Source organism: Scatophagus argus, chromosome 18 (genome assembly GCF_020382885.2).
Source record: "Scatophagus argus isolate fScaArg1 chromosome 18, fScaArg1.pri, whole genome shotgun sequence".
NCBI classification, from domain to species: Eukaryota; Metazoa; Chordata; class Actinopteri; family Scatophagidae; genus Scatophagus; species Scatophagus argus.
In genome coordinates, this window is record NC_058510.1 from 13,467,430 (window position 1) to 13,483,455 (window position 16,026).

Consider the following 16,026-nt stretch of genomic DNA (forward strand, 5'->3'; position numbering starts at 1 on the left):
GCTGAATTTGGCTGATGATACATGCACGCATGTGTGTGCGGTTGTGTTGTGTTGTGTTGTGTTGTAGATATGTACCTGCTTCTGTGTCTGTGTGTGGAAACTGTGGTTAGACAGAGCTTACACTCTCGAAACCGACCACTGACCTTTTCTGCTTTCTTTTTATGTGTCTTTGTTGTTTTCCTCTGCACTTCATTGGCCAGAAATTGCACACAAATCAAAGACATTAGAGACATGCATTCACTTCAAACGTGCAGCACCGCATACATCTTCCAAAAAAAGCAAAATGAATGAAATATAATCTTGAAAATGCTCAAAAAAGTGGCTTGTGAGCAGCTTGTAATGGAGGGATGTGAGAACAGACACAGGAGGTGTGGCGATCACATTTTTGATATACCACGCTACACTGAGGTGGTCTGGTAAGGTAACACGTGCATCTCTTCAGTCTATTTGGACAGCATGAACAAAAGGAAGCTTCTTGAGTTGTAATTTTAACATCACAATACAAATTAAGGAAATGATGGAAAGTCTAAGAGTTTCTATTTCGTTGTGGCTGCGAGACTGAAACTTAACTCGCACAAAAAAACAATAAAAATGTAGATTCATATTTACAGGATCTGAGGAAAGATTTTATTGTCACCTCAAAAACCAAAAGAGTTCCATTAATATAACATAATTTCCTCATTTTAAATTGTCTGCAGTAACAGAAATAAATATGTTTTTATTTTTCTATACTCAAATAAAAGCACAAACAATTGAGAAGTGGCTGAAATGTGACAGTGGCAAAAATAAAGCAACACCAGTGCTGAGCATCCAAATGCAGCAGCAGCCAGACCAGAAGTCACAGCCACAAGTCAATGCTGATTAACTGTAAATGTTCAGTCTCCCAGAAAAAGAACAGAAGAAGACGTAGGTGTGATAATTATTTTTTAGTTTCATAGAGACAGAGCAAGTTCACACATGTACCTAAATAGGCCGGTTTTACCCGCACCTCATTGGGTTAATGTTTAACGTTAACAGCAGAGGACAGAAAATGTAAACAAGAAATCAATTACAGGCTCACATGCAGTTAACAGATTTTTGACAATGAGAGAATAAACACTATACATTTATTAACAGGCGTAATCTCCACTACGGCTCTACTAATACAATGACTCTGTCTACACATTTACAATCAAACACGTTCCTCTGTCTTCCCAACTCATCTCATTTCTTTGTGCATATACTCTATACAGCTGTACACACTCACACACAACCTCTCTGATCCTTTTTTATATTTTTATCTGATCCTATTTATCCTTCTTTCCCTTCTTATTGGATTAATTACCAAGATGATGTAAAACATTTGTTTGATTCTTATTTAACTTAACTTTGTTCAATTACTATAATTACATAAACGTAGACACAGCTGAAAAAAGAGCACAGTGCAACAGGGGACATAGTGAAAGTTATTAAAACTGGAATTAAAAATTAAGTTTAAAATAAAATAAAGAGAATAAAAACTGATCTGATTTTTTCCTTCATTCATCAAAACATCATTTTATCACTCAATTGTATATTGATCACAATAATCTCCGCCACCTCTCCACCACTCACCTTTGTCTCACCTATGCTAATGAACGTCAGACAACCCTAAATATTGTTCTTGTGCTCTGTGAAAAACCATCACAGCATAATTCATCCATGGAATCTATAGCATGGGATATCTCATACATGGATACTGTAGGATCTTGACCAGAACAACATTGGTTTCAATATTTTTTAAGTATTATTAGTTGAGAGTTTAAGACTCAAGAACTGATTAAATAAGTTGATCAGTTTTGATGGAAAATGGCCTGTTAAGATAAGCAAGGTGGTGTGGTGGGGCACGACGGTATCTGTATTACCAAGAATATGACTTTTGGGAGACCTAACAGAATTACCGAACATATAGAAATATGACTGTACAAATAATAAATGTATGCATGGTCACAGCTGCACAAGTGACCCTTAGATTATGGAAAAGTACATCCTCTCCAGATATCACAAAATAAAAAAAAAAAAAAAAAAATTGTGGCATCTTGCTTTGCCTAATAACATTTGGACCTGCACAAACCAAGATAAATCTATATTTTGTGGGTCAGTGCAGTCAGACAACCTTTTTGTTTAATCAATTTTAAAAAATCAACGTAACATAATTTCCTGATTGATTGGCTTGCACTGAAAGCACCAAATATGGATTACCGGTAATCTGCCGATGAAAACAGTCTCCAGCAAATGTACTACTTCCTCCTGAATTGCAGTAAGCAGCAGTTTTAGGAAGTTACTGAGCCTGTTGAGGTGAAACTATACATTCATGTCCCTTTTCAGATAGGATTTTGTTGTGTGATGCTTCCTGCTTCAGATGAAGTCATTAAAAAAAAAGAAAAAGAAATAAAAGTAATAGTAGCACCTGAAAGGAAACAAGGTCTGGGTGTTTCTGATGGTTAGAACATATAATAATATTGGCCTATTGACTCTTAGATTGTCTTTAAGCTCAGAAGTTGCAAGTTGTGGTTAAAACAGTTTTAAAAAAGAGAAACTGTGGCCTACATGACTGTTAATAAATGTAAAAAGCATGCCAGTAAGGCCAGGACTGAGATAAACTGGAACTGACATTCAATTAGAAGAACTAGATAGCAGGTAGTTTCTTATAGTATGAATACATTTGCAGCAAGGACTTCCACTAATCAGTCAAGAGTTTCCATGTGCATCAAATTTTGTATGAGTCATATGCAAATGATCAGTCAACACACGTTATCTTACTAACCTGAGAGTCAATGGACTACAACCATATCAGCAGTGCAACGTAACAACATGCTGATAATAATGCAGGTATAACGTTTAGCTGTGTTTGTCATCTATAGTATAATACTTGACATAAAGCTTTTCATATTTGCAATTTGATTAGAACTGGGAACTTTAAATGTCAGAACCAGAACTCACTGGAACACAACCACCAGTTGTTAAATATTTCATTGTGGACCTCAGTGAACTGACTGAGACTGCTGTACCTGAAGCTGTCACTTGCGAGCTAACAGCAGGAGGAAAAAATAAAACCACAGAATTACCGCAGCACAAGCAAATGACGATCTCCTTTCTTCAGCATTTGTCCACTTGTCTACATTCCTTATTCATTCATTAGAATTCAGTTCAGTATGTGTCTTCTTTCTCTAAGCAACCATAGTTCAAACGTTTTCCCTGAAAATGTCTTTGACACACTCCTCAAGTGTTCAGAGAAGTTCAAGGAGGCAGGACTTCAACATATTCAGATGATTCAGGAGCATCTGCAAGTAAACAGAGAAGAGGTCAAATATACAACAAACCAAAGAAGATGTTGTGAAAAGATGACAAAAAAATATATATATATATATATATAACATACTCTCATAGTCATGTTCTTCTTCAGGTAAAGGCAACTCTTGCTCAGGTTGTTTTTGCTCACTGATCAACATGGCTGTCTTCCTTTTGACAGAGTGGCGCAGATGCATGGCCAAACCCTGATTTCTTCTTTTATAGTGATGGATCAGGTCATCCAAAGTCTTAAAATATGTCTCCTCAAGACCTCCGGCTGTCTGAAGGAATAATAACACCGATGAAATAAACATGGAAAAAAAATGAGTGTGAAAGCAAATGAATTTTCCTGCGCTGCAGCTGTGTTTGTGATGCTTGATTGTGATTTTAAAAGTTTGTGAAACACTTTTATTTCCCACATTATTTATTCATTTGGGTTTTTTTTCTGAAAGAAAAGTCTGACATGAAAATTGAATCTGGCTGCAACTAATAATTATTTTTCACTGACTAATCTGCAAACTTTGTTCTTGGTTAATCAATTAGTTATATTGTCCACAAAGGGTCAGGAAATAACAAAAGATGTATTGCTTTTAAAGTTACAAACTATATAAAACAATTGCCAACTGCAGACAAAATGAAACATGTTGATGTAGAAGAACGGTAAATACCTAAATGACAAATAAATTCATTGCTCAAATCAAAATCTAGCTGAAATTGTGTCTCTAAACTCTTGCATGATCAGTTGACATTTCGTTTGAACTCGATGACTAAAAATAGCAGGCCACCCATCTGTAGGTGAAACAAGACTATTTGCAGTTGCAATTAGAATTAGTTCACTCATACTTTGAGTGGAAAAAAGTGCTCCTAAAAATAATGTCTGCCAGCCCAGTCTGTAAGTGTAGCACACTGAGAGTTGTGAGAGAAGCATTTGTGTTTAAATTGACGTCAGAGGAGTTTCCTGTGATGTGGGGCTGAACCTGATAACTACTGAGTTTCCACTTTGGGTCTGAAATGTTCCTCTAAAGACACCCAGAATGGTCTGACCTTTGATATCTGTTTCATCTTCTTATTCAGAGAAAGGAAAACTTGTTTTTGCCCAGTTTGTTCAGGCTGCTTGTTGTTCGTAGTAAAAGCAAATACAAGGAACTTCAAATGTTGTAAATTCATAGAAGTTGTCAGTGTCATGATCAGCTGATGATGTTGGCAGAAGGAGACTGGATTTTAAAACTTAGTTTACATGTATTTTGATTGTAAATTAAAGATCCTGTGTAAAGCATTATCAGCAAAATGTACTTCAAGCATCAAAGGTAAAGTACATAATGCAGTCAAATGTTCCTTGTCAGTGTTTTACTATTATATTTGATGGTTTTGGATGAATATTACATTTTACTGCTGTAGATGTTTAGCTTAAAAGGAGGAGAGTTTTTCTCATCATGAGGGGACACTTCATGCTTCAGTTTAACACAAACTTTCAATCAAAACCAAATCAGTGGACAATAAGGGTCTGAAAAACAGGAAAAGCAACAAGTTAAAGCTGTGAGACAAATATTGTGGAGTAAAAAAACACAATATGTGACTCTGAGAAAAAGCAGAGAAAAAGCAGCACAACATGAAAACACTCAAGTGAATTATCTCAAATGTATATTTCCTTTTTTTTTTATAAATGTTCATGTTGACAAACCATTAAAGGAATGCCTTGAAAAAAGAAAGTCAAGTGACCCAATCATGTGCTGAACACGCCTGAAGTAGCTACAGACAAAACACTTTATTTGCTCCTAATAAAGTCCCAGTAAAGTCCTTTCAGTGTGCAACAGTTAATTTTGACCCTCTCTTTAGTTATTCCAACAACTGACCAACACCTGACTGCAAACACTGGATGTGCACAAGGAGTTCTGTTTACATCAAAGTACAAGTACCCTGAATTGAAAGAGTAAATGTACTTAGTAACAGTCAGGTTGCTTCTCTGGTAATTAATTTCAATGTTGTGCAATTGATTTTTAGTGTAAGAAAATATATAGAGACCAAAAGAGTGGATGATATGAACTATGTGGTGTTTAGTGTTGTGTGCCTTTTTAAGTTTGTACATGCGACTTACTGAGGATGTGTTTCTGATGCCACCTGTGCTGATGCATTTGTACTCTGTCTGTCAGACTTGAGTCAGTTCAGCAGCAGAAGACTGGTCAAAGCACTTGGTTTGGTTTTGGTTTTCTGCTTGAATTGTGGTATTTCTGCATGCACAGCTATGGTTGCTTTTGAGAATGCAGAGGTAATGTCTTCACTGTTGTATCGCAACCTGGTGATCGTTTACATTCTACAGCACATCAAACTGCTCAGTCAACACATGTAAATGTTTTGTCTGATTGATTGATGATTTGTCTGTTGTAAGAGCATTTTGACCCTAATGTAGGGAAATTAACAGAAAATAGGACAGTCAACTACATAAATAAAATCTGAAAACGCAAATAATCATATATTGCGAGGGATTATTCGGATTATATGCCCTGATATTGTGTATGCGTGTGTGAGTGTGTGTGTCTTTACCAGGAGAGTATATTGTCCGCTGTGCGTCTGCAGCAGTCTGTAGGTATACACCACCCTCTTTTTACTGCAAAGATAAACATATTGCTGAAACACAATTTTGCAGAAGTTGAACCGTGCACTACAATGAATAAGAGTTAGTTATAGATATGGATGACAAAACATCTGTGCAGCTTCTGGACAAACTGAGCACATTTGTTTTGATCTTCCTTCAAGGCCCACAAAGGCCAGAAGGAAAGACATTTTTCTCTCTCATCAGAATCACCTTTTAAAACTGTTGCTGCATAAGAATTATTTTGTGTGTTGCATTATGCATAAATACTGTACACATGAAATAGAAAATGACATAGAGGCAGATGCAGTAACCAACCACAACGGAACCTCACTAGACCACAACAAAATGAAGACTCTGTTAGAAAAATGGACACAAAGGTATATTTAATTCCATCTAACTAATTGCAAAGTATGAAAAAATTCTACACTGTACATTTACATTATATGCATTTCTTGTTTATTTTGACCTTGACAAGACATCAAAATATGGATAATCTCTTGTTCAGTTTTGCATTTAAAAATGAGAGGGGGGAATTGAATTTTGTCAGATTGTGTGAACAGAGCTTATTAGCATGATTGCAATAAAATATCTGCTTGGACAAACATTTTCATAAACCAAGCTTTGTAAATTCTAGCAGTCAGGAATTGCTGCCAAAAGATTAAGTTCTTTCTTCAAGCACATGTATAAATATATTTTAATACAAAAGGAAAGTTTATATTTTCTTTCTTTCTTTCTTTGCATCTTATTGCTTCAGAGATTTCATGTTTCTTCTGTAATGTTACTCATACACATTTAATTTTAACCAACCAATGCAGAGTGCAGACTACTCACTAAACGCAGAGACACATGGCTCCCTGGATGGTCTCACTGTTTCGGATCAGGTAGGCTCCATCCTTGTTCTTCTTTCCCAGGATATCCTCACATTCCTTCCTGCTGATGGCACCGTGGTAGCACAATGGCATAGCTGCTGCCATGTCATCACACGTCCACCGTACCAAACACGTTTCACCAACTTCTGTTTTCTCAGCTCAGCTACATGTCTAAAAACAGCAGGTCTGCATCCCAAATGAGCTTTAATTCAAGTACCGTACAGGTGCTTGTAGTAAGTATGAACAAATGCAGCACTGATGTTACTAATTTTGTTCTTCAAAGTCTGTTGGGTTTGAAGCAGAGAGCGTAAAAGGAAGGAGACAGACGGCGGTCAGTGCTCAACACACAAGATGTATTACGCACAGCCAAAAGAACACAATGACAGTTTCACAGGAAGTGTTTGTGTGAGTATCTGTGTGTGTGAGAGAGAGAAGGAAAGCAAACGACAGAGAAAAAAAAAGTGAGACAACAAGATTTCCTTGATCTCCAAATGAAGGAAATTCATATGTCAGAGTGAACAAAAGAAATTTTCCGCTTATTTGTAGAACACCATTTCTCAAAACCACAGTTTAAAGTGCACTGATGGACTGGACTGATAAAATGATGGAAAGTATAATTACTGACATATATTAATATGCTTATCACTTTAGTGTTGTTGTCAGTGAATGTGGAGTTAAATTTACTACTGAGTAGCTCAATCTGTGACAACACACCCGAATTTGTTTTCTTTATAAGATTTTGTAGAAGTAGTCTGAATCAGCAAAGTAACTAAGATGATTAAATAAATGTAGTGGAGTAAAAAGCACTTAAAGGGAGTACCTGTGTAAGTGCATGTACACCCCAAATTAAACTAGTACATGGCTTTTATTTGCATGTTTCTCAGAAGGCTGAACAAAAGTAATTAGGTGTAAAAATGCAGGAAATTGTGTTTTATTTATAGAGCACATTTCATTACAGAAAAAAACTCAATGTGCAACATTTAAACAGAGCCATAAAAACCAAAACAAAACAAAAGTAATAATAATTTAAAAAACAACAACATTAATTTATGCATTCACACATTCAAACTACCGCTGTTAACAAGCCCAAGAGAACAGCAGGTGTTTGAGCTTAATTCATAGATGAAGATTTTATAGACAGATTTCTAGATTTTATATAATGAGATCTGAATTTCAGTCAAGAGGCCAGGTCTGGTCTGGACTGTTATGCTTTGGTTTGAGGGCTGTGGTTGAGACGCGTAAAATGTCACGTAAGTGGGACATACTTAGTCTTGACTTAAATCGGTTCTTGTTTAAGTTCACGACAGAGAATGTCTGCTAACACAAATATGTGGAGCCGAATAAGCTCAGCATTTTCTTAGCAAATATTCGCATTTCTTTAAACCTGCCTTTATCCAGCTGCGAGTAAAGGTCAACAAGAGAAAGCTGCTGGCTGCTGGCTCCAGCTGCAGTTGTGGAGGAGCATCATCAGGTGTCCACACCGAAGGGAGAAGAGAAAAGCAACATGTCCTTTTCAATAACTGTAAAATCCTGAAAGCGTCTGTTAAATTCCACAAAAAGAGATGCGAAAGTTGTTGCACGACTCTTCATTTGCGCAGCGATGTTCTCCTGTGGGGAACTGTCAATGACCTCTTCATGGTGTCTCATGATTATGCTGTGACTGGCCCCCGGGCGGGACTTTGGACTCGGGCTAATAGACGTTGGGTCTATTAGACTGTGGGTCTATTAGCTGCGGTGGGAAGAGCTGAGTGGTCTTACGGAGCTGCAGTCAGCGAGCAGGTCAGGCTCAAGAGAAGGTGTGGTAGAGAAAAATGAATGTCACCAACCTACCACTAAAAGTACATATCAGTATACTATATACAGACGTTGTCCCTGTTAGTTTGTGCTTTTATTTGTATATTTTTAAACGGGGGGGGCGTGTCCGTGTTGCGAGGCAACGTGACGCGGAATCCAAGGGGCGGACCAACCGCCATAACAGCTAGTTTAATCCTTGTTATCACTAATGGCTTGACAGTAAGGAAAATATTCGCCGGTTTTGTTATCAACAACTAAATAAATTAATTAAAAAAAAAATAAATAACAATATAATAATAATAAATTAATTAAAACGTAATTTAGCTGTGACACGGAGAGTAATGCCTGGTGTTAATAGAGTTGGAGTGGTCCCAGCGGATGAATTTGTTGCTGAAAATGACAAACTCAAAGCTAAAGGTCAGTCGTGTAAAGTAAATTAGTTGTACTTTTTCTGGCCTTTGTTTTGTTCAGCCATTTAAAAGTTTAACTTCTTCAGCAGCTTCACTCATTTCTTTCCAGCTAAGTTTTTGTTGGTGTGTTGGACATGTTCGGGGCGGTGCTGACCCTGCTGTCCCTGGCCTTCATCCTGTTCACCTTCCCCCTCACTGGCTGGATGTGTGCTAAGGTGATCTGACAGAAACATCAGCCAGGAAACAAAGATTCTTCTGCCCACACACAGAAAATTTGAGGTTTTAATTGAGAGGTTTTTTTTGTGTGTGAGACCTGACACACAAAATAAATAAAACTGATATAGTGATATTTTCTGAAATAGTGGAGTAAGAAAGCATATTTCAATCAGTTTTTGTTTCCAAAATAGAGCTTGAACAATTAGTCAGTAGGTATTTAGCCAAGGGACTGAAAATATAAATGTATTATGAAGATTTTCCCTGTGGGGATAAATAAAGGAGTTCTGATTATGATTATGATGTTTTACAAACGATAATTTAAATAGGTTTTGGACTGTTGGACAAACAAGCAACATACAGGCAGCACTTTGGGCTCTGGAAACTTGCGATGGGTGTTTTTCTGCTGCTTTTGGACTAAGCAGTGAGTTGATTAATTGAGAAAATAGCTGACAATGATAATGTTTATTAGCTGTAACCCTATTCCAAAGAGGCTGATGTGAATGTGTATTTGTGTCATCTTGTTTATTGTTCTTTTTAAAGATAAAATTAGATGAGATAGAACTGGACTGGAGGAAACATGTGCGCATGGGAAAATGAACAGAAACATGTATATTGCACTAAATGAAAGGGTTGCAACTAACAATTACTTTATTTAGTCTGTAAAATGTCAGAAAATAATGAAAAGTGGTAATAACACTTTCTCAAGGTGAAGTCTTGAAACCCTGTCAGGAAAACGCAAAGCTATTTTAATTCGCGACAATATTAAAAGAGAAAAGAACCTAATCGATGAACTGACAACAACATGTGTTGTCTTGCAGGTCATCCAGGAGTATGAGAGGGCTGTTATCTTCAGACTGGGCCGCATTCTTAAAGGACGAGCCAAAGGACCTGGTACAGCACAAATCATGTCTCTTTAGTCAGACAGACTCTTCTATGCTACAGCAATAGTACTGTCAAGGCAGGAGGTTTTTTCTAGCTGTGATCTTTCTTTATCCAGTCATGATATTCGTATAAAACTGCGGCGATAAATACCTTCCTCTGGTATATAGTAAGCCATATCCAAAGAAAGTTGTCTAATAAGGCTTTGAAGCCTGGTAAAACTTCATCTGCTTTCAGATTGGATGGAGAAAGGAAAAAGTCTGAAAAGGTCAAAACTATGGAAATGCTTGCAGTACATAGAACAACTTTATAGTCAGACCAATGTATTTCATCTTGTGGCCTTCATTGTGGTCTGACAATAAAGTCATTCTGTATACTATACTGTACATATTGTATTACTGGAGTTTTGACCTCTTCGTGCCTTTTGTTAAAGCTATTCTAACAGGAGCAGGAAGCATAGAAAATGTAGAGTAGAAATGCAGAACCTTATAAATAGAACCAGTACCTTCATGATACTCAGTTCACATTCATTCTTTGATGCTGATACATATTTTTATGTTGGTAAATGTAAATGCAAGATTTTTAGTTGTAACAGAGTATTTCTAAGCTGTGGTACTGCAACAGTTACTTTGAGTGGAACATCTGAGCACTTCTTCCACCTCTGCAGAAATGACAATTAGTTAGTGACTCTGGATTTACGTATTTAAGGCTGAAAAATGTCTTAATAAACAACCAGTGCTAAAGACAGGATCCATTCACCTTACTGTATCCCTGCAGGTCTGTTCTGGTTCATCCCCTGGCTGGATGACATCGACAAAGTGGACCTGCGGACGTCACACAGAGAATGGAAGTAAGTGAAAGAGTGTTATTTTATGTCTGTTTTGATCAGAGCAAGATCAGTTTCATATGAGCTAGCCCAGCTTGTATCTCTAATTTATTATTGTAACATATGAGTCACAGAGCTGAGCATTTCATTTTCTAAGAGATGCAAACTGTTTAAGGTAACTTGTTTACCATGCTTTATTTGACTGAATGAGACTACCTGTTTAAAAAGGATTAAATAAATCTGACTGTTACATATTAATGTATGGATACTGCACTTTTCCTCTCATTCGTAAAAATAGTTTGTTCTACCTGTTTGTTTTACCTGTTTGTTTTACCTGTTTCGGCCTGCAGAAGGTGCTGTATGCCACATCCAGACTGTGGGGGGTTCAGGTGCAGCGGGTGGAGCTAAAAGACCTCATCCTCCCTGTCAGTCTGCAGTGCTGCATGGCGTCAGAGGCTGAGGCTGCCAGGAGGGCCAGGGCTAAAGTATCTAAACACACACACACACACACACACACACACACAGTGTACAAATTAAAAACACACAGGGGTGTCTGAGCTCTTGCCATCAGTTTCAGTTAATCCCAGTGAACCTACAGACAAACTGTGTGTTTATGTCTGTGCAGGTTGTCAGAAATTTGGGTCATGTGATACATGTCATATCCAGCAGGTTTGAAAGTAGTAGACTGTGGTGTGATATGCATAGTGCTTTAATAATGCCATGAAAACATATTGTGAGATTTTTATGGTTTGGAATTAAACTTGACATCAGCTCTATGTCAGTGCTTCCCAGTTGTGGTTTTATCCAATCCACAAGCATTAAATGTGCAGAGCAGCTTCTCTATAGAACTGCAAAATGTATCTGACTTCACAACTCACTTTATTTGATCATAAGAAATACCAACTGAATTCACTATTTTCAGGTTCCTCTGATCAAACCACATATATTACAAAATTGACGCAGTGGTAAGAATTTACTCATGTACTGCACTGACTAGACAAATTCACCTATTACGTTGTGTAACGGAAACATCACAGATTATGATCATGAAAGCAAAGAGCCTTTCAGGTATTTTCTGCCATCCTGTGACCTTAACGTGCCTCTCTCTGTGCGTATGTGAGATGATTGTGGCTGAAGGAGAGCTAAAGGCGTCTCATGCTTTAAAGGAGGCGGCGTCAGGACTTTCCCCAATCGCTTTCCAGCTCAGATACCTGCAGTCCTTATCCTCGGTCCAGAGCAGCGCGTCCATCGTGGTCTTCTCCCTTCCCACAGAGCTGCTCAACAGGTTCATCTCCCATCAGCCTTAGATCTCCACAAGTCACTGGACCCAAATGTTCCTGCAGAGAGATAAAAAAGTAGGCTGAGCAGTCTAATCCTGAGGAACATCCAATTTATGAAGACAACAGTTCACTAGCTTATTAAATGTGTCTTTGGCCAAACGTTTGAATTGTCTGTGGCTGTTAAGATGATTGTTAATTTGTATTGATAAATATGTACCATAGCACCAAACTACAAAACAGCTTCTTTCCTTAGGCTCTGTGACTTCTCAAAGTCTTCCTTCACAAGTTTGTGTTTTCAAGATTTGTTATTCATTCATTTAATTTAATTTTAATTTGTGAGTAACATAAAGGGATTACAGCTGACATTTGGCTTTACAATCTTGTTTGGTATAATGACTAATAAACTAATCTTATATCTATCTTTTTAATAAAATACATTTTTATATTGACATTCCATGTATGAAGTCTTTGTAATTTTGACACCATTTTCATTGCTCAGTGCTTGTTTTTGTGGTGTTTCTGCACTCCTTCTGCCAGAAATCACCTGTCGGCATACAAGGCTGTTTTGATTAAGTTTGAGCTTCTGCAGGACAGGTGGTGTGTTTCTTTTCACTTCCTCTGTCGTGGCTAAAGTAACTTGTTGATACTATGATGTGTAACACACATCATAGTATCAACACATATTTTTGATAAAGATTCCTAAAATTAAGATCTAAAGAATTTGGACCATAATGCGTCCTGTGAGAGGAGAGAGATCTCCAGCCATGCTAACAGCACTGTGAGGTTATAGGAATCCTTAGATCCTTAGAAGGGCTGTGGGTTACTCGCTCACAGTGATAATGCAAAGCAGGCATGATGTCTACAATGACCACTATCATAAGGTTAGCATGCTAATATTTGATCATTAGCACTGTTTAACTTATAATATCAATAATAAAATGATTGAATTTCATCACATTTTTGCCTGATGGTGACGCAAGGAAAAGGGATGACCAAAGCAGTAACAGTTCATCCTGTGATAAGCATGAATGTCCATATTCCAAATATCAATTTCCATGGCAAAGTACTTTTTTAATTAATTTCACTTTAAACCACAAATGTCAACCTCACAGCAGTGCCATAGCTAAAACCAGGGCATCACCAAAAACATTAGGGTACATCCACTGGAAACCAGCAATGCACACACAAATGTATCAAATAGCTAAGACCAATGTGGTGCACCGACCACCATCCAGACCATGTTTTTATTCCTGAAGCTGTGCAGCTAGCATAACTGAAAGAAAGCTTGTCAGTGCTCTCTGCTGAACAAACTCTGGAGACGCTATTTCTAAATGACCTCAAACATGTCACTAACATGTCTGTACGGCAGGTTGTTGTTACTCAGCTGACATATACGGCCAGTTGATTTATTGGTTGTTCCAGTTCTTTAAATGCTAATATGTTTTGACTCCATGTGAAACTTGTTACTCAGAGGTTATCATGGAAAACACATGACGCAGAATGTTATAACTGATAATAGAGCTCACGGTGTCGGAGAACAGATTCATGTCGGATCATCCCATTATCATTACCTAATAGTTGTCTAACAGAGACATGAATATGTTCAGGTTCAAGGGTTTAGCTGCGATTATCTCAGCAGCTTTAGCTGAAGACTCTTATAATAGAACATCCAGCCCCTCCTGATCTTTTCTAATCCAGCTGCAGGAGTTTCAGATTGTCTCATTTATTCTTTATGTGAAGCCCCTCAGCTAATAACATAAGTGCAGCATTTGTTGGTTTCTTTACTGCATCACAGTTCCTTCACAATCCTTATATTGACCTTAATCACACAAAACCCAAACTATAAACTGACCATTTCTAACCCAAATACCAATTAAAAGATTGAGCTTCTGGGTTGGCCAGTCCTAGCACTTATGCTCATATAGTAAAAGGTTTAAGAAAAGGTTTAAGCCTCTGTGTTGTCTGGTTCACTTCCATAACTGTAGGTCAAATAATTAAATTGGCATATAATTCCTATTCCTTTTCAGCCAACAGTAATCACTGGAATCTGAAATTCCAGCAATTAGAAAAGTAACTAGAAACTAGAAATTACAGTTAGTTGGTTGTGAGATGTAATGGAATAGAGGTATGTAGTTAAATAAAGTGGTAATAGTCACGTACTTTGAATTGCTTGGCAGACATCAGAGGGTCATGTTAACAAATACAAGCTTCAAAACTATCTGAAGACATGAGGCAACTCAAACTGAATTTGGGATAAGGCCACAAGGCACAACCAAAATATCTGTCCGCTGTAAAGTGTTGAGGCGTTCAGAGCAAACGTGCTGCAGCTGCCGGTCATTTTAAGAGTGAAGTTACCATATGTTTTTTAAATCTCCTGTCGCTGATCCATGCCCGCCTCTGTTGTTTGCCAAGTCAGGTGACTGATGAGAGGGTGTGACCTTAAAGGTAAGCTCTTTAACTGTCCAGGACATTGTGACCTTACACTAAACTTTAACCTGACTGACAATCACTGTTCCTTGCTGAACTGCAGGAAAATGTGCAGTATCTTAGTATCTCTCTCATTTTTGTAAATTAAACATGTTTTGGATACCTTTTTCCTACCCTCTTGACAGATTTGGTTTTTCCCTCATTGTAGGACAGTGTAAAAATCGACCTATTGAGACTTAATTGCTGCTAATTTATCATAAGTAAAAAGGATTTTTGTAAAATGTTTGGTGATAAATTACAAACTTGAAAAATTACAAACTACTGCAACACTAAATTCGACAGAGATTAACATGGCAGGTTGTTCACTGCTGCAGATAACTTAGTAAACAACTTTTAAGTCCTTTCCCATTGGGCAGTGAAAACAAATGAAACCAACTAATGCTTGAAAAGAAGAGAAAAGTTATTTTTGATGGCATGTTGTTTTTACACTTTGGTTTAAGTACAGAGTCAATAAAGAAGACTTTAAGGTTCAGCTAGACAGATTTCATTACCTTTGAACTCAGCCAGGCTAGCTGTTGTAGCTCTGGTGCAAGATATTATGCTAAGCTACGCTAGCTGACTGCTGGTGGTAGCTTCATATTTAATGGGCAGATATGAGTGTTGAGCTGACCTCCACCGAAAAGAAATGTATTTCCCAAAAAAGTTGAACTATTCTTTTAAGTATTCAGTATGGGGAGTCAAACATTCTTTTGATTAGTGTAGAATTATTTTAGACAACACAAAACTATTTTTCTGTTTTCTTTAGTGGATCACAGGTATCAGATTTGTAACAAAATACAACGTCAGCAGAGCGAATCAGAGATTAAACTGTTATTGCAGCAAATCCTGATTTGGCATGGAGTAGCAGTATTTCCTCTGTTAATCTACAAGTTAGTCTCTCTCAAGTAGTCAAACTGAGCTCCTGGCTTTCAACCACTGATTGTAAGGTTTCAGTGCGCACTCTCACATTACTGTAACTTTCAGCTCAGTTTCACTACTTCACTGAAGAGTTTTCAGAGTCTTTGGATGTAAAATTACATGTGCAAGTACAGGGCAGGCTGGGCTGGGTACAGTGTGGTCAGAGCCTGTAGAACTATTAATAACCATCACTTGGGTAGCTTCAGCTTTTGACGGCACAATTACACATAATCATACTTCAGCCTCACTAATCAGGGACGAGGAGCAGGAAGAGTTGAAGACCACCTATGAGGTTTCAATGTTTTCATCTTCAGTATACATTTTCTAAACACATTCTGTATTTTGCATTATAAAATAAGAACTGAAAAAGAGGCAAACAAACATGAGCAAATATACAAAGTGGCTTTCGTGGAACGAAGCAGAAAAAGGAAACAGTACAACACTTAGAGGAAGTGCAAAGGCACAT

General features: G+C 37.5%; 2 protein-coding genes across 5 annotated transcripts; one reads left to right on the top strand and one right to left on the bottom strand.

Moving 5' to 3' along the window:
- Positions 1–911: 911 nt before the first annotated feature.
- On the bottom strand, positions 912–8,223 carry si:ch73-264p11.1 (uncharacterized protein LOC100000923 homolog). The gene is made up of 4 exons (XM_046370753.1): positions 6,734–8,223; positions 5,851–5,914; positions 3,401–3,590; positions 912–3,302 (listed from the first exon to the last, which is right to left on the bottom strand). Exons 1-4 carry the CDS (start codon positions 6,874–6,876, stop codon positions 3,259–3,261), a joined length of 441 nt encoding a protein of 146 aa, XP_046226709.1. The 5' UTR covers positions 6,877–8,223; the 3' UTR covers positions 912–3,258.
- Positions 8,224–8,411: 188 nt separating this feature from the next.
- Positions 8,412–12,621, top strand: zgc:112408 (uncharacterized protein LOC550260 homolog). 4 transcript variants are annotated; one of them, XR_006841382.1, is made up of 6 exons: positions 8,843–8,982; positions 9,085–9,190; positions 10,010–10,082; positions 10,848–10,920; positions 11,247–11,381; positions 12,018–12,621. XR_006841382.1 is itself a non-coding variant. In XM_046370755.1 (5 exons), the coding sequence occupies exons 2-5, from the start codon at positions 9,110–9,112 to the stop codon at positions 11,302–11,304; spliced, it is 285 nt and encodes a 94-aa protein (XP_046226711.1). In that variant the 5' UTR covers positions 8,412–8,550; positions 9,085–9,109; the 3' UTR covers positions 11,305–12,621. The 4 variants fall into 4 exon arrangements, 3 of the variants coding, with proteins under 3 accessions (XP_046226711.1, XP_046226712.1, XP_046226710.1); XM_046370755.1 differs by lacking the exon at positions 8,843–8,982 and adding an exon at positions 8,412–8,550 and having other exon boundaries at positions 11,247–12,621; XM_046370756.1 differs by lacking the exon at positions 8,843–8,982 and adding an exon at positions 8,486–8,567 and having other exon boundaries at positions 11,247–12,621.
- The last annotated feature ends 3,405 nt before the right edge of the window (positions 12,622–16,026 follow it).